The sequence below is a fragment of the Nomascus leucogenys genome, chromosome 4 (genome assembly GCF_006542625.1).
Source record: "Nomascus leucogenys isolate Asia chromosome 4, Asia_NLE_v1, whole genome shotgun sequence".
In the NCBI taxonomy this organism is placed as follows: Eukaryota; Metazoa; Chordata; class Mammalia; order Primates; family Hylobatidae; genus Nomascus; species Nomascus leucogenys.
The window spans coordinates 114229952-114252570 of record NC_044384.1 but is presented as its reverse complement, the minus strand read 5'-3'; the positions used below and the strand labels follow the sequence as shown (position 1 = coordinate 114252570).

Sequence of the window (22619 nt, the reverse complement as noted above, 5' to 3'; positions counted from 1 at the left end):
CACTATGTTGCCCAGACTGGTCTTAAACTCCTGGGCTCAAGCAATCCTTCTGCCTTGGCTTCCAAAAGTTGAGTTTTAAATGATGATCACAGATTATATTCTTTATTTGCAGACTGGACAAAGTAGTACATTTTCCCTATTAAAGGACCATCTCTCAATTTAGATGTTCCACATAGAAAGCAACTACCTAAAAGGAAAAAGCTATGAAACAGCCTCTATTTTGCAGGTGCAATGGATAATGATCCTAAGATAAAGACAGAAGAATTTTATTTCCTTTTGAATGATCCTTGTCAACATTCCCAGCACACTGCAAGAATTATTTTTTTCTATATGTCATCAACTCTGTTCCTTCCCACACTAGGAATAGGGTAAACAATCCACAGACTTCTGCAAGAAATTGCTCCCTCCCTCTTCCTAAATTCATTTCTAATAAAGATTTGTTTTTGTTTTGAGAGACAGAGATACTTTGCCAAATATATTCTCCATATTACCTTTTCCTTTCGTTACGGAGATGCTTAAATCCTGTCCTAGGAAGGTTTCCCTTGCATATTTACCTATCAAGACCGTCAGTTATGGTGATTTCCACAAGGGATTTTCCAAAAGGGAATCTGTGTTCACAGGGAACTGAAACTCTTAAGTCACTATTAGCTGCTGGACAAAAATCAAAAGCAACATTAGGGAACACTCTGAATATAATGGATATCCAAAGTAAAAAAAAAGACGCCAAAATTTAGTGAAAGAAGTAAAGGAATTTGGTAAGCTAGACCAACAGGATAGACTTGCCATTACTTTATAACTAAAGTTCTTTATAAATGAAAATCAAGGTAAAAATCAGCTGAACTCCAACAGAAGGAAAAGAAAAACAGGGCTAAGAGTATCAAGAACTCTGATTTCAACCTTATTTTACTTAACATTTTTGAAGTCAAAGATGATCAAATTACATTTCAGCAATAAAAAGCTATTTCTAGTTTAAAATGAATCCATTCCAATCACAACTTCAATACACACTTTCTTCTAGAACAGAACTTAGTAACTCATGTAGTTTCATTCTACATTTTTAAAGACAGAATCATAAAAATGGGTGATGCTTTCCACTCAAAAGACTATTTTGTATAGCGCAAATTCTTTCAGTGAACATTTTCATACCTTAGTGATGGTGGCTCTCCTTTCCACTGACATTTACTTCTAGACCCCTTCATTTATCTTCCCACATCTGGCAAAAAAAAAAAGTGGGGGGGAAGGGGTAAAATCAAAACAATCACTTAAAAACCAACAAACTATTCTGAATTCAAGCATTCTGCAAATACTTCATTTCATTACCATTCTTCATGATGATAAATATCCAGCAACAGACCTAACAAAACATAATACAACCTTCCTATAAAATGAGTAAAGAATGCCATCTCATTAGGCAGATACGAACTTAGCTTTCCTCTATTTCAATTTTCAGATTCATAGCAATGATTCACAAAGTGAGTGATCTACCTTCGAAATGAATCACACTTTCCGAAATTCTTATTCTACATAAGTATATTATAATACTAGGTCATTATCTCTGTATCTGTTAAATAGAGCATGATGTTGGTTAAACAGGGTTAGTGCTGCAAGATATTCAACCCACAACAACCTTGGAGTCCCTGCCAACTAATTCTATTTGCAACACTGCATTCTCCAATAATTGCACTTTTTCATATAGATTTATCTCCAAAATAAAATGTTATCTTGAAAAAATATTATTTTAAACACTGATTAAGAACTTATACATCCATACCCTGCTCTCCCTCTCTCGTTCCATTACTGCATCCACATTCTCTTCCCATTATAACATAAAAAAATTAAGAGCCGCTCTTATCCTTACATATCATTTTTAGTCAATCAATCCACTCTACAATTTTTCTGTTTATAGTAGAAACGCTGAGTCATTAAATGGAAACTCAAAGAAAACCAGCTACTAACAGTTAAGGTTTAGGATACAATATTTATCTGGCCATGTCTCAGCAGCCTCTATTTGTATCTCCCACGGGGAAAAAAGTAAAGCAAACACTTTAACTTTTTTCCCTCTAAGAAAGAAAAAGAAGTGGGTTTCCTTAGGTCCTCCTGCATCCTGCTGGTTACTCACAGGCAGGGCTGACTGGAGTTCTGTAACTTAACAATCTGGGTGTCAATAACGCCTCATATTAGTCAAGTATTAACCCAGCTAGCGCCTGTTAAACCCGCGATCCAGCTCAGGTCAAGGAGAAAGAAGTAAAATTCCCCAAAAAATGCTACGCCCTACACCGTCCTGACACCGTTCCCTGGGGGTGCTCGTCCTGGGACAGAACCGTAGTGTGGCGTCTAAGGAGGAAGAGAAGGCGACTGGGGCACCCGAAACGGAGGGACAGCTGCCCAATTTAATTTCTTCCATAGTGGGAGTAACACGTACCTTTCCCCAGCGCGGTGGAAGGGTGAACGTTAGAAATCAGACGGGATGTCTGAGAACGCCGCAGGCAGGGGGCGACCCCAGCCCAGGAGCCGGCCAGTCCCCAGGGAAGCCCGGCCCCCTAGCCGAGGTCAGAGGCGGCGCGGATCCCACGGGACTGCGGAGGCCGGGAGGGAGGTCCCCAACTCCCTGCTCCCTGCTCCCACCGGGCTGGCGGGAGGAGCGGCCCTTACCTGTGTTAGGGCGCGCGCTGTGACTGCGTCGCTGTCCGGGAAGGGCCGAAGAGCAGCTCGCCTGCCCGGCGCCCGCTGGGGCTATGGGCGAGGGGCGCAGCTGGACGACTCAGTCCTGGGTCCCCGGCCAGGCGGGCGGGGATGGACGCGGCGGCTCCCGGCACTGGCAGCCGGCTAGTCGGTCAGGCCGACTGCCCTCTGCGCCGCGGCTGAGACAGCGGGAACTAGCTCCGGGAGGAGCCGCAGCCTGAGCGGCCGACTGAGGAGGCGAAGGATGGGCGTGGCCACAGGGTCGACGACCCACTCACCCGGAAGCAGTTGTGGCCGCGACTGCCCGGGAGTGGCGCTTGCCGCGGCCGGGGCTTCCACCCCGCTGGGCAAAGTACCCGGGGCTGTCACACGGCGAGCTGAGCCCCGGGCCGGCGGGTGAGGTTCCCCAAGCGGCGATGCTCCTGGCTCCCTCTTCCGCCATTGCGAGCCGTTAGGGCCAAGCTGGAGGGAGGGCGGCGAGGCGCGGCTGCCGGTAGGGCGGGGCCCTCGGCTGCTGGCGGGGCGGAGGCCGAAGGCGGCCATGGGCGGGTGGCTACTCTGGGTCCCATGGTTCCTGCCCAGGCTCTCCGAACCAGGACCAGTGCCGGTAATGTGAATTAACACTTATTCCGGTTCAGGGCTGCCCCTCCCCTGATTGCCCCTAAACCCTGCGGCCTGGTGGGCTTGGGCAAGTGGGCTGGAGTAGCGCTCTGTTAGGAAACGAGTATGCGAGGGACGGAGGGTGGGTGTGGTCGAAATGCCCAAGCCTCATTTCAAAAATGAAGACGCATGACCTTAAAATTATTTCTGGAGAAGAATGCTTGCCCGAGAGGTGGAGGGGGGCGGGGAGCGGGATGGAGGGAGGAGTATAGAGTCTGTTAAAAATCTGATAGACACGGACTTTATTCCGGAAGTATCTCACGAGGCACACCAGGTTCAAGGCACTGGGGAAGGACCAGGGTCGTGCATTTGAAAAGCTTACCTTAGTGGAATAGACGGGCTGAAGCAAACAAACAAGGTAATGACAGGTGTAGTAAAGCTTTTCAGGAAACACACAGAGTGATGAAAAAGATTTCGTGGACGAGGCCTCTGGCTGGATAGGATGGCTAAAGAAGACCTCTAGGAGGAAGTGATAGTTGAGGAGCCTCCTGACAACAAAGGCACGAAATACACCTAACCACGACTTCACATACAGGGACTGCAGATTACAGAACCCCCTGAATAAGCCCACTAATTCCATGTTGAGCATCTGTCTCTAAAGCCTTCTAAGGGCTGTTTCTGTGCTGCCCACTTCCCCTGCAATTTAAGAAGGCTTGATCACCCTTACAGTTTGTGGGGGCTGGCACTGCGGCACTAATGGGGGAGGTTCGAGAGACAGGGAGAATTATACCCATCAGCTTTGAGAGACAAATTCTTTACCTTTTCACTGTTTCTATGTCACTATATTTCTCAGAGCCATGAGTAAACATTAAAACTGTGATTTTTACGTTGGCTTGTTATGATCTGAATAAAATGATTAATGACATCTTTTGCCAAATTTGTTGAAGACAAAAGGAGAAGATCTATTCAGATGCAGTACCTGAATAATACCAAAAACCCAACATGTATTAAATATTAACGACATAATTAATAGATTGTCTGGATAATAGATTCTCTTGCCGTTTTAATTTTTCTCCTTAGCCACTTGTTTTGATTCATACAAACCAGCAGAAATATTTTGCATTGTGTTTCTGGGAAAAGGGACTGGGAGGTAGCTAACACTTACTGATCACCTTCTATTTACACAGCATTGTGCTAGGAACTTAAGTATTTCTTCCAGTATTAGGACTAACCTTGAGATATGGGTATCATTATACCCACTTTAGTAACAAAGGCATTAAGATTCAGAGAGATTGTGACATACCTAAGGTAGCAAAACTAGTAGCTGGAAGAGCCAAAATTTGAACTCAGATCTCTCTGGCCCTACTAAATGCATCACCATAAATTATTTCATGGGCAGTCTTTCCCTGCACATCAATTGATTTATTTCTGCCAAATGTATGTGTTCCTAGATCTTTTTGGAATATTCTGACATGGGAATGCCCCCAGGTCTGTGAGGACTGGCTTCTCTGGGGTTGTATCAATAGATGAAGGAAAATTTTGCAATTGTTTATACAGTTTGGGGGGATGAGGTGGTACAGTTTGTACATTTTTGTTCCTTTCATAGCAAATTCTTCAGTTTTCTTTGATGAGGCCAAGAAATAAATTATTTCCTTTCTTAAGAGCAAATACTGATTTTTGTGGTTATCACAAAGGTTGTGTTTCACACTACACATCTCTAAGAGGTGAAAGATCAGTAGTTCAAACATTAAAAGTAGGATACCACTTTTGAAAGCCTAATATTTTTATTAGTAAAGTGTGTCTGGTCCAGGCGCAATGGCTCACACTTGTAATCCCACTACTTTGGGACGCCAAGGCAAGTGAATTGCATAAGCTCAGTAGTTCACGACCAGCCTGGGGAACATGGTGAAACTTTGTCTCTACAAAAAATTAGCTGGGCATGGTGGCATGTGCCTGTTAGTCTCAGCTACTTGGGAGACCCAGGTGGGAGGATTGCTTGGGCCCAGGAGATCAGGGCTGCAGTAAGATGTGATCGTGCCACTGTCCTCCAGCCTGCATGACAGAGCAGGACCCTGTCTCCAAAAAAAAAGTGTGTCTGTGTGTGTGTTAGAAACGTTTTTCTAATTTTATTTAACTCCTTACAAGCCTATGGAAACCTGGCAATGTAACTGTCTTTTACTATGTATATTTGTTTTAAGTTCTTCTTCTAAGAATTCCTATCTGGATTTATTTTTTCATGTTATTTTTTTCTTTTTTTCTTTTTATTTGGAAATAATTATTAAAAAGTTGCAAAAATAGTACAACGGTCATGTGTAGTATTTGCCCAGTTTACCCTATTGATATCTTACATACATATAATACCTTATTAAAACCAGGAAATTGACATACTACGGTCTTTAGGTTTTTAATTTATTTTTATGTTTCATATCAAAAAGTTTCCATTTTGCAATAATTCATTTCTATTATATTTGACTTGGCCCTTCCTCTCCTAAATTAGCAAATGTTAATAAGCTTGTCCTGGTGCTCATCTTGAATTACAAGTTTATTTTTAAAATTATCTGGGTCAACACAATTGAAAGTGATTCATTTGTAAGGTTGTTGCTTTCTCTGGTCGTACTGTTCCATGTCATCCTGCCCTAATAAACCTGCAAAATTATACAACTTGTGTGTGTATATTTTAACACATTTTCTGACCACTGCAGTTTTTTCACAGATTGTTATCAAAGGAAAACAAAGAGGAATACAAGACTCCTCATTTGACTGGATTTTTTAAAAAGTTTCTAAACATCTAACTGTCAAAACAAGAATACTGGGTGGGCATGGTGGCTAATGCCTTGTAATCCAGCACTTTGAGGGGCCAAGGTGGGCAGATCCCTTGAGCCCAAGAGTTCTAGACCAGCCTGGGCAACATGGTGAAATCCTGTCTCTACAAAAAAAAAAAAAAAAAAAAAAGCTGGTTGTGGTGGTCCACACCTACTATGGAGTAGTCCCAGCTACTCCAGAGGCTGAGGTGGGTGGATCACTTGAGTCCTGGAGGTCAAGGCTGCAGTGAGCCATGACTACACCACTGCAAGCCAGCCTGGGTGACAGAGCAAGATCCTACCTCAAAAAAAAAAAAGAATGCTATGGTTTTTTGGTTAGTGTGCAAAATCTCACTTATGGGTAATTCTGGTTCTGCATGGATTCTCCTACCCAGGGCACTCACCATTTACTCCACCAGAGAATAAACAGGGAAAAAATGAAGGGTAAATTACTTTGTTCAATCTTAGTCTTGAGGAAAGGTTGATGAGAAGGGAAAATTTGGGATTTTGTGTAGGTATCAATTATGTTATGAACACCTAATCACTGATTATCAAGTGATGGTTTTTCTGCATTATATACTTACTATAAATGAGTAAAAAACATCCTTCATGTTATAGCTTATTTAACAAACTATTATTTATCTGCTGTGTATCAGACACCCAATTAGGTACTTGACACAGGGACAAAACAATCTCTGCCCTTAGGGAGCTAGAATTCCAGAGTTTCTGTTGATATATATTTTTTTAATGAGTGTTAAGCTCTCACTATGTGCTAGATAATTTGCAAATGCTAGACATCCAACAGGAAGCAAAAACAAAGCTGTTTCTTTTTCTTATGAAACTGGTAAGGGAGACAATCTCACAAAAGTACCTTCAAAATCTTTTTTTTTTTTTTTTTGAGACAGAGTCTTGCTCTGTCGCCCAGGCTGGAGTGCACTGGCGCAATCTCGGCTCACTGCAAGCTCCGCCTCCCGGGTTCACGCCATTCTCCTGCCTCAGCCTCTCCGAGTAGCTGGGACTACAGGCGCCCGCCACCACGCCCGGCTAACTTTTTGTATTTTTAGTAGAGACGGGGTTTCACCGTGGTCTCGATCTCCTGACCTCGTGATCCGCCCGCCTCGGCCTCCCAAAGTGCTGGGATTACAAGCGTGAGCCACTGCGCCCGGCAAAAGTACCTTCAAAATCTAACAGGTATTACAAAGGGTAGGTATGTGCTGCCATGGGGGCATAAAAGCATTGGGACTTGACCTAACCTGAGGTGTCAGAAATGCCTTCTCCTGGGAATAGATGTTTCAAGCCGAGATTTAAAAGTGCCTCAGAGTATAAACTACATGCAGAAGTGGAGGAAAGCAAGAAAGAGCAGAAATAGAGCTCATGATAGAAGCAACAGAGTCCCAGGGACTGAAATGAGAGAATGTGAGGTGAGTCTGGAGAGTTAAGGGTCCACCATTCAGGGTCTTAGAGGCTGTGGTAAAGATTCTAATCTTTGTTCTGAAATCTGCAAACCAATCGAGTTTTTAGTGAAAGCAACATGATCAGATTTGTATTTTCAAAAGATCACTCTGACTTCAATGTTAAGAATTCATTCATGCATAGTGTCATGCACCTGTGGTCCCAGCTACTCGGGAGGCTGAGGCACAAGAATCGTTTGAACCAGGGAGGCATAGGCTGCAGTGAGTCGAGATCATGGCACTGCACTCCAGCCTGGGCCACAGAGTAAGACTTTGCTTCAAAAAAGAAAAATTTTTTAAAAATAATTCATTTTTGGCCAGGTGTGGTAGCTCACAACTGTAAGCCCAGCACTTTGGGAGGCCAAGGTGAGAGGATTACTTGTGCCCAGGAGTTTGAGACCAGCCTAAGCAATATAGTGGGACCCCATCTCTACAAAATACAAAAAAATGAAAAAATTAGCCAAGTGTGGTGGTGCACACCTGTAGTCTCAGCTACTCATTCTTTAAATAAATGCATCCTGAGGACCTGCTATAGACCAAATCCTACTCTGCACAGAGAGCCCACGGCAGTGGACAACAGACAAATTCCCCATCTGTGAGGATCTCACATACAATATACAAATAATAAATAAGATAATAGTGCTGTAAGAATATTGAAACAGGGTGAGAATGAAAGGGTAGGATGGAGTTGCTATTTTATAAGCTTGAATCGTATGAAATTACTGATTTTTAAAAATAATTTTTGACCTGAGAATGACATTACACCTTAAGTTTGAATGGTTCAATCCGGTTGTGTGACGTAAGGGTCATATGGTTCAACTTAATACTTGGAAGAGTCAGAACTGATGAGGTGATCTAAAGAAAGAGAAGCAAGCCATGTAAATACCTGGGAGAAGAGCATTTCAAGCAAAAGAACAGCAAGTGCAAAGGCCCTAAAGCAAAAATGTGCCTGCCATGTTTGAGGAGCAATAACAAGGCTGAAGAGTAAAGGACAAGTGGGAAGAATAGTAATAGAGGCCAGATCATACTGGTGACCATGGTAACAAATTGGCCTTTCTTTTTTTTTTTCCCCCTTAAGACAGGTCTCGCTTTGTCACTCAGGCCGGAGTGCAATGGCATGCCCATAGCTCACTGGAGCCCTGAACTTCTGGGCTCAAGTGATCTTCCTGCCTTAGCTTCCTTAGTAACTGGGGCTATAGGCATCCACCACCACGCCCAGCTAAGTTTTTTTTTAAGAGATGGTATTTCATTATGTTGCCCAGGCTGGTCTTAAAACTCCTGCCCACAAGTGATCCTCCCACCTCAGCCTCCTAAAGTCTTCCAAAATGCTGGGATTACAGACGTGAGCTACCACGCCCAGCCTGGTTTTTCCTCTTTGAGTGAGCTAAGCCGTGGGAGGGTTTTGAGCAGAGGAACTACACATCTGCCATTATTTAAAGGACTATTCTGTTAATGGTAGAATATAAGTGGTGGATGTAGAAGTGATTGCTGTAAAATTCTTTCAACTTTGCTGTGTGTTTGAAATGTTTCCTAATAAGAATAGTTTAAACTGGTCATTATGAGTAGACTTTAGAGGAGCAAAGGTGAGAGCAGGAAGACCAGTTAGGCTATCACAATAATTCAGGTAGCAGTGGAAGTGGTAGGAAGTGGTTGGGAGCAGATGTGGTGTTTGAGTTACAAGTCAGTAATTCAGAGGAAATACCAGGTAGGAAATACAAATGTATGAATCCACCTAAAGATTAGGAAAACAAGGACAAATGTCTTGAGAATTAAAAGAAAATGCTCAGAAGTGTAGCCTAAAGCCTCTTACTCATGCTTTTGTTCTAGGCTGGTTTTGGTTGTAGATAGTTATCAGTTGTTATATATTGCCATTCAGATTATTTATATGTATTACTGTCCACAACTCATTGTGTTCTAAAGGGTTTTTTAAAATAATGTTCTTGTCTTCCCAAGCGGATTATATGCTTTTTGAGAAAAGATCTATTTTCTTGTATACACCCCACAATGCCATATTCCTAGAAGGCATTTTCAATGTTCACAGAAAATATTTGAATACAGAGCTTTTCATGTCTTTTGTTTTTATAAAACATCAATTTTCTTATAAATGTTTAATTTAGACACTTCTGAAAATAAAGGTAGAGTTAGAATTTTCAATCCGTTGCAACTTATGCCCATTTCAGGTCAGACAAATAAAAAGAGAGCCTTCTGGGGGGGGTAAAAAAAAAAAAAAGGCCCAGGTATGTGCCCGTAGTAGTAATGTCAGCTACCTCAGGAAGCTTGAGCCCAGGAGTCCCAAGGCTATATGGCACCACAATTGTGCCTGTGAATAGCCACTGCACTCCAGCCTGGGCAACATAGCAAGATCCCGTTTCTTTTAAAAACAAAACAAAACAGAAAAAACCCAATCAGCTTTTCTCCATATTGGCTTATACTCAGACTTCATCATTGGCAGCAAGACAGTTCTCAAAAACTTTAGTTCTATACTCACTCCAGTCCAAGTCCAGCAAGAAAGAGATCCCTTCCAGTAGCTCTGAGATTCACTGAACCAATTACCTTGCTACAGTACTTTGTTAAAGGATTGGGAGTTACCTTCCCATCCTTTAACAAATTACTGTAGCAAGGAAAACTCTTGTGCTGTGATTAGCCAAATTTGAGTCATATGCTTTACCTCTGACCCACCCAAAGACCATGGACTATAGGAGAGGAGTGGTTCCTGGAAGAAAAAAATGGAGTACTGTCACCAAAATATAGAAATGGATACTGATGGTGAAAACACAATACTTACTACACCAACTAACTCAAAGGCCTATGCATTGTTTCTTCCTTAAGCTTTTGAAAGAAGTTAGTCACTGCCATGGCACTCACTTTGAATCTCTTCCAGTTCCACACACAATACTGCATTTTTTTCCCCTGAATCATCAGGCAGTCATATATTCAGTTGCCATTGAAAAGTAAATGCATGATTATGAAAGTTAACCAGCTGGAAGGGTCAGTATTTCAGCACATCACTTTTCAGGACACTCCCAACTGGTATTGCAGGTAGTTTCTTGTCCTTATAATTCTTTCCTGTTGTCAAGCTACCTGAAACATATTTATTTGTCCTCAATACCCTAGGGGCAGGGTGGCTGATAACTAAGGTGCCTGGGAAACACTTCAGAAGCAAGTGACAGTGAATTGGCTTAAGCCAATTCATCTTTTAGACGGACATTTACACTGTAGAATCTTGAAAGGAAAATTTTTCTACAGATAAGTCTGTTTTCAGTTTCTTTTCCTTTTTGCACTGACAAGTTATTTTCCCCACATGACGTTTAATCTACCTTACAAAATATTTCCAACATTTTAGTTCAAAATTTGCTTCAGAAAATGGATGACTTTGGTGTGAAACAATTGTTGACTCTATTTTTCTAGAATTTGGGATGGCGCCTCTAGTTTGCTGCTTCCTTGGACACCAAACATAACATTCTCTGTTCTAGGACGTGCTTCTAGTCGGTCATGAGACTGGCAGAAAATCAAACCAAACTAAATGAATGGTTGTTGAAGTTAATCTCCCATCCTGGAGCTGTGCATGCCATGGAGTAGCCAGCTTTTAACAGGCACGATCCTGATCAAAATCACTGCTCTGTGGTTCTGTTCATCAGAATTTCATATTATGGCAACTAGATTTGGGCCTGGTTTCTTTAAAAATAGATGTGATAATGAAATAATCATGTATTATAGCCATTACAATTTCTATTGTAGGAGAAAGTGGATAATGTTTAAATGTAAAACAGTAGGTTACTAAACAATATGTTCTAGATGAACATTTAACATTTTTGTTTTAATTAGCCAGGCATGTGTGGTGACCTATGCCTGTAGCCCTAGCTACTCAGGAGGCTGAGACGGCAGGATTTGCTTGAGCCCGGGATTTCAAGGTTACAGTGAGCTTTGATCACATCACTGCGCTCCAGCCTGGGTGACAGAGCAAGACCCCATCTCACAAATAATAATACAAATACAGAAAAATACTAGAAAACACACCCAAATGTTAACTTCAAGGAATGGAATTATCAGTTATTTTATTTTATTTTTATTTTCTAAAATACTCAAACGTGAAATGTACCATATCTGTGGCCAGGCACGGTGACTCACGCCTGTAATCCCAGCACCTTTGGAGAACGAGTCGGGCGGATGACCGAAGTTAAAGAGTTTGAGACTAGCCTGGCCAACACAGTGAAACTCCGTTTCTACTAAAAATACAAAATTAGCCAGGCATAGTGGTGCACGCTGGTAGTCCCAGCTACTTGGGAGGCTGAGACAGGAGAATCATCTGAATGAAGGAGGCAGAGGTTGCAGTGAGCCGAGATCGAGCCATTGTACTCTAGCCTGGGCGACAAAAATGAAACTCTGTCTCCAAAAAAAAATTGTCTATTACTGCTATGGTCTGAATGTTGTGTCCTGCCAAAACTCATACGTTGAACTCTTAACCCCCAAGGTGATGGTATTAGAAGGTGGGGCCAAAAAAAAAAAAGAAGGTGGGGCCTTCCTGAGGTGATTAGACCATGACAGCAGAGCACTCATGAACAGGATTAGTGCCCTTATAAAACAGGCCTAAGAGACACCCCTCCCTGGTCCCTTATGTGATATTAGAATGAGAAAACAACTGTCTATGAGGAAGCAGGTCCTCACCAGACACCGAATCTGCTGGCACCTTGATCTTTGCCTTCTCAGCCTCCAGAATTGTGAGAAATAAATTTCAGTTGCTTATAAGCCACCCAGGCTATATTTTGTTATAGCAGTCCAAATGGACTAAGACAAATACCAATACCACAGAATCAAAATAAAAAACTAAAAATTAAATCTAGGCTGGGTGAGGTGGCTGTAATCCTGTAATCCCAGTGCTTTGGGAGGCCAAAGTGGGAGGATCACTTGAACCCAGGAATTCAGGATCAGCCTGGGCAACATAAGGAGACCTCGTTTTTACAAAAAAAAATTTAAAAATTATGCGCGTACGGTGGCACGTGCCTGTAGTTCTAGCTACCTGGGAGGCTGAGGCAGGAGGATCACTAGAGCTAAGGAATTCGAGATTACAGTAAGCTACTATCATGTCACTCCAGCCTGAGTGACTAAGCAAGACCCTGTCTCAAAAAAAAAAATCTAATTATGCTTCTTACTGCTCAAAACCATGGTAGATGTCTCTCTTGTCTTGCATACATTTTATTTTATTTATTTATTTTATTTTTTTTGAGACAGAATCTCGCTGTCGCCCAGGCTGGAGTGCAGTGGTGCGATCTTGGCTCACTGCAACCTCTGCCTCCCAGGTTCACACCATTCTCCTGCCTCAGCCTCCCAAGTAGCTGGGACTGCAGGTGCCTGTCACCACACCCGGCTAATTTTATTTTGTGTTTTTAGTAGAGACAGGGTTTCACCATGTTAGGCAGGATGGTCTCGATCTCCTGACCTCATGATCCGCCCACCTCGGCCTTCCAAAGTGCTGGGATTACAGGCGTGAGCCACGGCGCCCAGCCTTTGCATACATCATTTATTCTTCCATTTAAAATAAAAAGCACGTACAGGGCCGGGTGCGGTGGCTCATGCCTGTAATCCCAGCACTTTGGGAAGCCGAGGCAGGCAGGTCACCTGAGGTCATGAGTTCGAGACCAGCCTGATCAACATGGTGAAACCCCCGTCTCTACTACAAATACAAAATTAGCCAGGTGTGGTGGTGCATGCCTATAATTCCAGCTACTTGGGAGGCTGAGGCAGGAGAGTCGCTTGAACCCAGGAGGCGGAGGTTGCATTGAGCCAATATTGTGCCATTGCACTCCAGCCTGGGCAACAAGAGCAAAACTCAGTCTTAAAAAACAAACAAACAAACAAACAAACAAAAACAGCATGTACAGGTTGTACAGATGCTAGGAGTAAAATAAGTATACAGATACAGATGTGGCTACTGTTCCCCCAGAACTAACTGTCTAGAGGAGATCTAACAAGTAAGCTAACAGAAACAGTCTAGTATGTCACAGTCAATAACAGGGTTTCATGCATCCTCCATCAACATGCCTAAACCTTCTTTTACACATCAAATGCTGACTTTGATAGCTAAGCTACCAAGCAAGTGAAACTTGCAGTGGCAGTGACCGTCAGTCATTGCTTCAGTTTAAGCAGCATCCCTGTGGTTGTCCACATGGTATGGTAGTGTTCAGTTATTTGAGTAGTGTTCAATTATTGGAATATTTCTTTGCTCTTATTTTATGAAAATGCAGATGCAAATACTAGTTATAGGAAAAGTAAGTCTTATAAATGTAATTTGAATGACCTAAAGATGGAAATCACTAGTAGGGGTGCCAGAGCAGTCAATCTTTAGCCTCAATCAGACACCAAAAATTCATTAAATAAAAGCCAGTAAATTGAGTAAAGGAAAAGGAGAAAATCAGAGAACAGGTAGAAAATCCTGGAAATATTGTTTAAGTATGTTTAGAGATTTTGGTCTTACATTTTAGTTCTTCATGAAAATATTTCTCTTTAAAGCAAAGTAAGTTTATTGTTCGATTTTTTTTTTTTTTATTTTTGAGACAGAGCCTTGCTCTGTCACCCAGGATAGAGTGAGTGCAAAGGCACGATCTCACTGCAACCTCAGCCTCCTGGGTTCAATAGATTCTCCTTTCTCCTGCCTCAGCCTCCCAAGTAGCTGGGATTGCAGGTGTACACCAGCACACCCAGCTAATTTTTTTGTTGTTGTTGAGACAGAGTCTTGCTCTGTTGCCCAGGCTGGAGCACAGTGGTGTGATCTTGGCTCACTGCAAGCTCCGCCTCCTGGGTTCACGCCGTTCTCCTGCCTCAGCCTCCTGAGTAGCTGGGACTAGGGGCGCCCACCACCACGCCTGGTTAATTTTTTAATATTTTCAGTAGAGGTGGGGTTTCACCGTGTTAGCCAGGATGGTGTCGATCTCCTGACCTCGTGATCCACCCACCTTGGCCTCCCAAAGTGCTGGGATTATAGGCGTGAGCCACTGTGCCCCGCCAATACCCAGCTAGTTTTTGTATTTTTAGTAGAGATGGGGTTTCATTATGTTGGCCAGGCTGGTCTTGAACTCCTGACCTCAGGTGATTCACCTGTCTCAGCCTCCCAAAATGCTGGGATTACAGATGTGAGCCATGGTGCCTGGCCTATTGATAGATTTTTATTTTATTATTATTTTTTTAATAGAGACTGGGTCTTGCCATGTTGCCCAGGCTGGTCTTGTACTCCTGAGCTCAAGCAATCTTTCCACATTGGCCTCCCAAAGCACAGAATGTATTTTAAATCACTTATCACATCAATGATGTTAAAATTGACAAGTTCATAATGATACTAAGAAAATAAATTCAGGCCAGGTGTGGTAGCTCACCTGTAATCTGAGCACTTTGGGAGGCCAAGGTAGGAAGATCGCTTGAGCCCAGGAGTTCAAGACCAACCCATATAAAAATCTAATTATGCTTCTTACTGCTCAAAACCATGGTAGATGTCTCTCTTGTCTTGCATACATTTTATTTTATTTTATTTTATTTTATTTTATTTTATTTTATTTTATTTTTTTCTGAGAGGGAGTCTCGCTCTGTCGCCCAGGCTGGAGTGCAGTGGCGCAATCTCGGCTCACTGCAACCTCTGCCTCCCAGGTTCAAGCTATTCTCCTGCCTCAGCCTCCCCAGTAGCTGGGATTACAGGTGCGCACCACCACACCCGGCTAATTTTTTGTATTTTTTAGTAGAGACAGGGGTTTCACCATGCTGGTCTCAAACTCCTGAGTGATCCGCCCGCTTCAGCCTCCCAAAGTACTGGGATTACATGGGATTACAGGCATAAGCCACTGCGTCTGGCCTTCTTCTTCTTTTTTTTTTTTTTTTGTATGTTTGGACATTTTCGTAACAAGAAGTTAAATTTTAAATAAGTAAGTAAATAAAGGCTTTAGTGCAATTTATGTCTGCACTTGGCTTATGCCCTGGGGAAGAGACTGAATGAATGAATCCAAAGAACTGTAATACTGGGATCCCTGTACCACTTGGTTTTGAGTGCTCTTGTCTAAATGTGTAATCCTGAGGAAAAAGGCATCTCCCTTCCTTTTTTAGTGGAAGTCTTGAAGGAAGGTGTACCAGTATCAGCCCCAGCGAGGACACAAATCTCAATCCAAGTCATTTCTTTCAGATGGCCTATGTGTCAGCAAGAGATCACAGTATTGGTAGCTGGAACTTGGGTTTGAGATGGGCTGCAATTGTTTCTGACTGGGGCTTTAGTAGACATAAGGACACTGTGCTCAAATCCTGTGGTCAGCAGTGGAAGTTGACAAAAGGCATGGCTTTTCAAGGGTATAACTGACAAAGATATTGCTTTAAAACATTTCAGAATCAGCAGTGACACCAGGCTCTCAGCTTCTGCAGCAGCTAGGGTGATACCTTCCAGAGCAATCAGCTGTGGTTGTGACCACTGTGACTCCTAAGCTTATCAGGGGAAGGAGGTTGAGCTAAGAGGGGAGAAGGAAAGGTCTAGATTTTCCACTAATCTAGGCACATGCAGCTTGAGTTGACAAACTAAAGGCATCCTTATGTTGAGATGTCTTATGTTCCTCAGCTGGTGAAGCAGGATTTACTCATTACCTGTTCTTGAATTGTATGATTGTAGCATTATATTTTACGGAAACAACTTTTGACTATGATTCAGAGATGTGACTAGAGTATCTCTCCCACTCCCTTGTCACTTGTGTAATCTTGGACAGGTTGATCTTCTTTAAACTAGGATAATAAGACCTTGCCTGTCTACCTCCAGGGTTGTTGTGAGGATCATAAAAGATAATATATAAAACTATAATTTTTGTAAACTAACTGTATAAATCTAGGCATCATTATTATTGTAAGTGACTAAGTGATTTATATCTTAAAGCCCCTTATTTTCCTTGATTCTATGTTAACAATAAATGTTTAATTAGTATGCTATAAAATTAGATAGTCCCAAAACAACTACAAAGAAATTTAGTATATAGTATGATCTTTCTACATTCTGCTATGTTACATAGGAATTCCTGGGAATAAGAAAAATTTTATCCAGTTACTATTTTATAGTTATATCCTTGACTATATTCTCATCAATTTAGGAGACAAATAAGTTACTATTTATTCCATAAATAGTGCCAATTATTTTATAATCTCAATTTAAGAAGTCAATATATCTTACGTTCAATAATGTATAATCAGGCCAGGCATGGTGGCTCATGCCTATAATCCTAGCACTTTGGGAGGCTGAGGCGGGTGGATCATTTGAGGTCGGGAGTTTGAGACCGGCCTTACCAACATGGTGAAACCCCGTCTCTACTAAAAATACAAAAATTAGCCGGCATGGTGGCACTTGCCTGTAGTCCCAGCTACTCGGGAGGCTGAGCCGAGATCGTGCCACTACACTCAAGTCTGGGCAACAGAGCAAGATTACATCTCAAAAATAAATAAATAAATAAAATAAAATACAAAAATAAACATACAAAAATTAGCTGGGAGTGGTGGTGCGCACCTGTAATCCCAGCCACTTGGGAGGCTGAGGCAGGAGAATCACTTAAACCCAGGAGGTGGAGGCAAGATCGAATGCTGCACTCCAGCCTAGGCAACAGAGCAAGACTCCGTCTCAAATAATAACAATAATAATAATGTATAATCAGTCAGGAGATTAGAGCAGAAGTTGGTGAAGTGTGCCCCACAAAATGAATCTGGCCACTATGGCCTGAAAACTAAGAATCATTTTGACATTTTAAAAATGTTCTTTTAAAAAAAATCAAAGAATACATTATGGCATGACACCTGAAAATTATATAAAATTCAAATTGCAGTGTCAGCCAGGTGCAGTGGCTCACACCTGTAATCCCAGCACTTTATGAGGCCGAGGCGGGCAGATCACCTGAGGTCAGGAGTTCGAGACTAGCCTGACCAACCCCATCTCTATTAAAAATACAAAAATCAGCCAGGCGTGGTGGCATGTCCTGTAATCCTAGCTACTCAGGAGGCTGAGGCAGGAGAATCGCTTGAACCTGGGAGGCAGAGGTTGCAGTGAGCCGAGATCCCGCCATTGCACTCCAGCCTGGGCAACAAGAGTGAAACTCCATCTCAGAAAAAAAAAAAAAAAAAAAAAAAGGGCCGGGTCGAGTGGCTCACGCCTGTAATCCCAGCACTTTGGGAGGCTGAGGCCGGTGGATCACCTGAGGTCGGGAGTTCGAGACCAGCCTGACCAACATGGAGAAACCCCATATCTACTAAAAGTAAAAAATTAGCCAGATGTGGTGGCACATGCCCATAATCCTGGCTACTCTGGAGGCTGAGGCAGGAGAATCGCTTGAACCCACGAGGTGGAAGTTGCAATAAGCCGAGATCGCACCATTGCACTCCAGCCTGGACAACAAGAGCAAAACTCCATCTCAAAAACAAAAATTGCAGTGTCTATTTATTAAGACATGGCCACACCCATTCATTTATGTACCATCTGTGGCTACAACAGCAGTTGAGTAGTTATGAGAGAAATCATGTGGTCCACAAAGACGAAAATATTTACTATCTGGCTCTTTATAGAAAAGTTTGCCTCCCCTTAGACTAGATGATTCAAAGGGATAGAAATAAAAATGTTTTTCTAAGTTGCTAGCTCCTTGTTAGTATAAATAAACCTGGGATATAGGTACTCAAATGATGCATATTTCAAAAACTCAGTTATGGTTTTCTAAATGAAATTACATTTATTTATTTATTTTTTTTTTGAGACAGGGTCTCACTCTGTCTCCCAGGCCAAGCTGGAGTGCAGTGGCATGATCTCAGCTCACGGCAACCTCCGCCTCCTGGGTTCAAGGGATTCTCCTGCCTCAGCCTCCCAAGTAGCTGGGGTTACAGACATGCACCACTACACCCGGCTAATTTTTGTATTTTTAGTAAAGATGGGGTTTCACCATGTTGGCCAGGCTGGTCTCAAACACCCCACCTCAGGTGATCCACCCACCTCAGCCTCCCAAAGCGCTGGGATTACAGGCATGAGCTACCGTGCCCAGCCAATTTTTTTTTAGGCAGGATCTCACTCTGTTAACCAGAGTGCAGTGCTGCAATCTTGGCTCACTGCAACCACTCCTTCCTGGGCTCAAGGGATACTCCAGCCTCAGCCTCCTGAGTAGCTGCAGTTATGGTTTTAACATGCAATGACCAACTAAGCCAATTTCAAGAAATTAAAAGCCAATTTTGTTTTTGAGACAGTCTACTTTATTGCCCAGGCTGGAGTGCAGTGGCACAATCTCAGTTCACTGCAACCTCCATCTCCTGGTTCAAGTGATTCTCCTGCCTCAGCCTCCCAGGTTTCTAGGACTACAGGTGTGTGCCACCATGCCCAGCTAATTTTTATATTTTTTTAGAGACAGGGTTTCACCATGTTGGCCAGGCTGGTCTCGAACTCCTGACCTCAGGTGATCCACCCACCTTGGCCTCCCAAAGTGCTGGGATTACAGGCGTGAGCCATTGCGCCCAGCCACGAAAATCTTATTTACAAAATGTACTAAATAAAATATGAATAAGTATAATGCAATTAAATAATCTAAAAATTTCCCATTGTGCTCATTGATGGTGGCAGAAAAAAAGAGAATTGGGATTATATTAGTTCTCTGACTAACACACAATAGAAACTGACTCTGATTAAGGGAAGAAGGGGTTTATTGGAAAGAGGATTCTTGAGTAGTTCCAGAACTGAGGGAAGAGCTAGAGATCATGACCTTTGGAAGGACAGGAAACTGGGAAGCTCCAGGTCCTTACCAGCAGGTGACCCTGGGCCTGCTCTCAGGGCACATCTATGAGACTTCAAGAGCCTTTCATTTGAGTTTCAAGTTTTATGGAGAAATAAATTGATGGGTCCAGTTTATGGCCAGGTAGCCAAAGGGAGGGAATAATGTGATTGGTAACCTCCCTGGAGTCCCATGGTTGAAATGGAGAAGGAAGAAAGGAGAGGTAAGTAGGATTAAGGGATGCCAGGCCGATGAGAACCAACAGATGTGTGCACAGCTTGTCAGGAAACATGGGCTATAATCTCAACTTCACCAAACGGGTGAATATACTGGGCTTCAGTATTATGTTCAATATGTAATAATTATATATTAGTGTAAAAGGAGGGGCAAAAGACCCATCTGCCATAAAATTATTCATTGGCCACAGTGCAGAGGATTTGGTTTTTTTGAGTTAAAGAACATTTTTTTTTTTTCTTAAGAGACAGGGTCTCGCTCTGTCACTCAGGCTGGAGTGCAGTGGCACTATCATAGCTTACTGTAACCTTGAATTCCTGGCCTCAAGCCATTGTCCCGAATCAGCCTCCCAAAGTGTTGGGATTATAGGCATAAGCCACCACACCAGGCCAAGAGCTTTGTATATTCATATACAGAATTCATAAACAGTTCACTTGAACCAACAAGAAAAGACATCAAATAGTGCTTGACTTCATTACTTATTAGGCAGATGCCAAATACTTTTCTTTCTTTTCTTTTTTTTTTTTTTTGAGACAAGGTCTCCCTCTGTCACCCAAGTTGGAGTGCAGTGGCAAGATCATGGCTCATTGCAGCCTCCACCTCCCACACTCAAGCAATTCTCCCACCTCAGCCTCCCAAGTAGCTGGAACTACAGGAATGTGCCACTGTAGCCAGCTAATTTCCTTTTATTTTTAGTAGAGATGTGTTTTCGCCATGTTGCCCAGGCTGGTCTCAAACTCCTAGTGATCTGCCTGCCTCAGCCTCCCAGAGTGCTGAGATTACAGGTGTGAACCACCATGCCCGGCCTAGAGATACAAATTAAAACCACCATGAGATAATACTGCGTATCTACTAGAATAAGTAAAACGAAAAAGACAGACAATACCAAGTTCTGGTAAGGATGTGGGGCAAGTGGAACTTTCATACATTGTATGTTTGTTTGTTTGTTTTGGGACAGTCTCTTGCTCTGTTGCCCAGGCTGGAATGCAGTGGTGTGATCTTGGCTAACCGCAACCTCTGTCTCCCAGGATCTAGCAATTCTCCTGCCTCAGCCTCCCAAATAGCTGGGATTACAGGCATGCACCACCACGCCTGGCTAATTTTTGTACTTTTTTAGTAGAGATGGGGTTTCGCCACGTTGACCAGGCTGGTCTTGAACTCCTGACTTCAGGTGATCTGCCCGCCTCAGCCTCCTACAGTGCTGGGATTAGAGGCATGAGCCACCGTGCCCAGCCTACTTTCATACATTGTTAAAAGCAGTATCAAATGATACAACCATGTTGGAGAACTCTTTGGCAATACACACTAAAGCAGAACACATTCATGCCCCCAGAATCCATAAATTCCACTTCTACTTATGTACCTAGGCACCTAACATACTCTTCCTTAATGGGTTTAGGCCTGGGGTCACAAACTCAAATGCACACAGAAAGAGTCTATCATATGATCAATTGTGGTAGACAGTAGGGAGTGTCAAGGACTGTGGTTAAACTGAAGAGCTCTCTATTAAGATTACATTAAAAAAAAAAAAAGCCTGGCCAACATGGTGAAACCCCATCTCTACTAAAAATACAAAAATTAGCCGGGCTTTGTGGCAGGCACCTGTAATCCCAGCTACTTGGGAGGCCGAGGTAGGAGAATTGCTTGAGCACAGGAGGCAGAGGTTATAGTGAGCTGAGATTGCTCCACTGCATTCCAGCCTGGGCAACAAAGAAAGACCGTCTCAAAAAGAAAAAAAAGAGAGGAGTTCTTATCTACACCTGTAGCCATGCTTTCCAAGGGCTCATTGCAATTTGTGCAGGTCTTCAGATGCAAGAAGACAGCCACAGCTGTGGCACACTGCAAACGCAGCAATCAAGGTGAACAGGCGGCCCCTGGAGATGATCGAGCTGTACACACTGATATACGAGCTGCTGGAACCAGTTCTGCTTCTGGACAAGAAGTGATTTGCTGGCATGGACATGTCCATGTGAAAGGTGGTGATCACATGGCCTAGATATATGCTATCCATCAGTCCAGCTTCAAAGCCCTGGTGTCCTATTACCAGAAGTATGTGGATGAGTTTTCCAAGGAGGAGATCAAAGACAAAGATCAAGGACATCCTCATACAGTACGACTGGACCCTGCTGGTGGCTGACCTCCACCACCACTAATCCAAAAAATCAAGAGACCCTGGTACCCATGCTTGCTACCCGAAATCCTACCAATAAGCCCATCACGAGAATTGGGGTTTACAGGCCAGGCGCGGTGGCTCACGCCTGTAATCCCAGCACTTTGGAAGGCAGAGGCAGGCAGATCACGAGGTCAGGAGATCAAGACCATCCTGGCTAACACAGTGAAACCTCGTCTCTACTAAAAATACAAAAAATTAGCCGGGCGTGGTGGCGGGCGCCTGTAGTCCCAGCTATTTGGGAGGCTGAGGCAGGAGAATGGCGGGAACCCAGGAGGCGGAGCTTGCAGCGAGCCGAGATTGCGCCACTGCACTCCAGCCTGGGAGACAGAGCGAGACTCCGTCTCAAAAAAAAAAAAAAAAGAGAGAATTGGGGTTTACTTGTATAATAAACAATGTTTGAGGGATTTTTAAAAAAAACAGAGATGATCCTTTTGTAGTTCATGAGCATGATGATTGGGTGTTCCCGCCCATGTGTGAGATAAGCCACCCTCGAACCTTGTTACCATGTCGACATATTACCCGACTGATGTGAGAAAAACAAAAAAAAAAAAAAGGAAAAAAAAAGGAGATTATGTTAAGTGCCTGGGAAATACTCTCCTTACTGAGGAAGAAACACCTGGCCAGTTGTACACACTGGCCAGGAGATCATTTTAAGTAGAAGTTATTCAAGTGGGTACTGTGGACACCATTTGGTATAACTGCCCATCACTCTTGTTCACTTTCCTCTGGCGATAGCCCCTGCTGCCATGTCTAGACTTCAAGGTTTTGCCTCTCTCTCAATGTCTAATTGCTCTTGAGTGGACACCTTACCCAAGCCAGGAGCAGTGGATTCTGTTGGCGCTCTGCCCAGAGCTCCTTGACTAGGCAGTGCACCATCCCCCAGCTGCTGTGAATGTCAGCTACGAACACCTCACAGGTGGCCCTGCTATTGAAT

General features: G+C 43.1%; 2 protein-coding genes and 1 non-coding gene across 12 annotated transcripts in view; 2 read left to right on the top strand and 1 right to left on the bottom strand.

Moving 5' to 3' along the window:
• Nucleotides 1-5239, bottom strand: part of LRRFIP2 (LRR binding FLII interacting protein 2) — a 133210-nt gene extending 127971 nt beyond the window's left edge. For all 10 annotated transcript variants that reach the window (XM_030812145.1, XM_030812138.1, XM_030812137.1 and 7 more), the window contains exons 1-2: nucleotides 2653-5239; nucleotides 1147-1213 (exon numbers count right to left, since the gene is read on the bottom strand). The gene's annotated coding sequence lies outside the window, so the exon portion shown is untranslated. The remainder of the gene's footprint in view (nucleotides 1-1146; nucleotides 1214-2652) is intronic.
• Nucleotides 5240-21280: 16041 nt separating this feature from the next.
• Nucleotides 21281-21665, top strand: LOC100595680 (40S ribosomal protein S16). The gene is given in 4 exon segments (XM_012510449.1): nucleotides 21281-21366; nucleotides 21368-21471; nucleotides 21474-21601; nucleotides 21603-21665. Coding segments are annotated over 4 exon segments (381 nt in total).
• A 445-nt stretch (nucleotides 21666-22110) lies between these two features.
• LOC115834983 lies at nucleotides 22111-22214 on the top strand. Its single transcript, XR_004029963.1, has one exon. It is a non-coding gene; the product is annotated as a small nucleolar RNA U13 (small nucleolar RNA).
• Nucleotides 22215-22619: the final 405 nt, after the last annotated feature.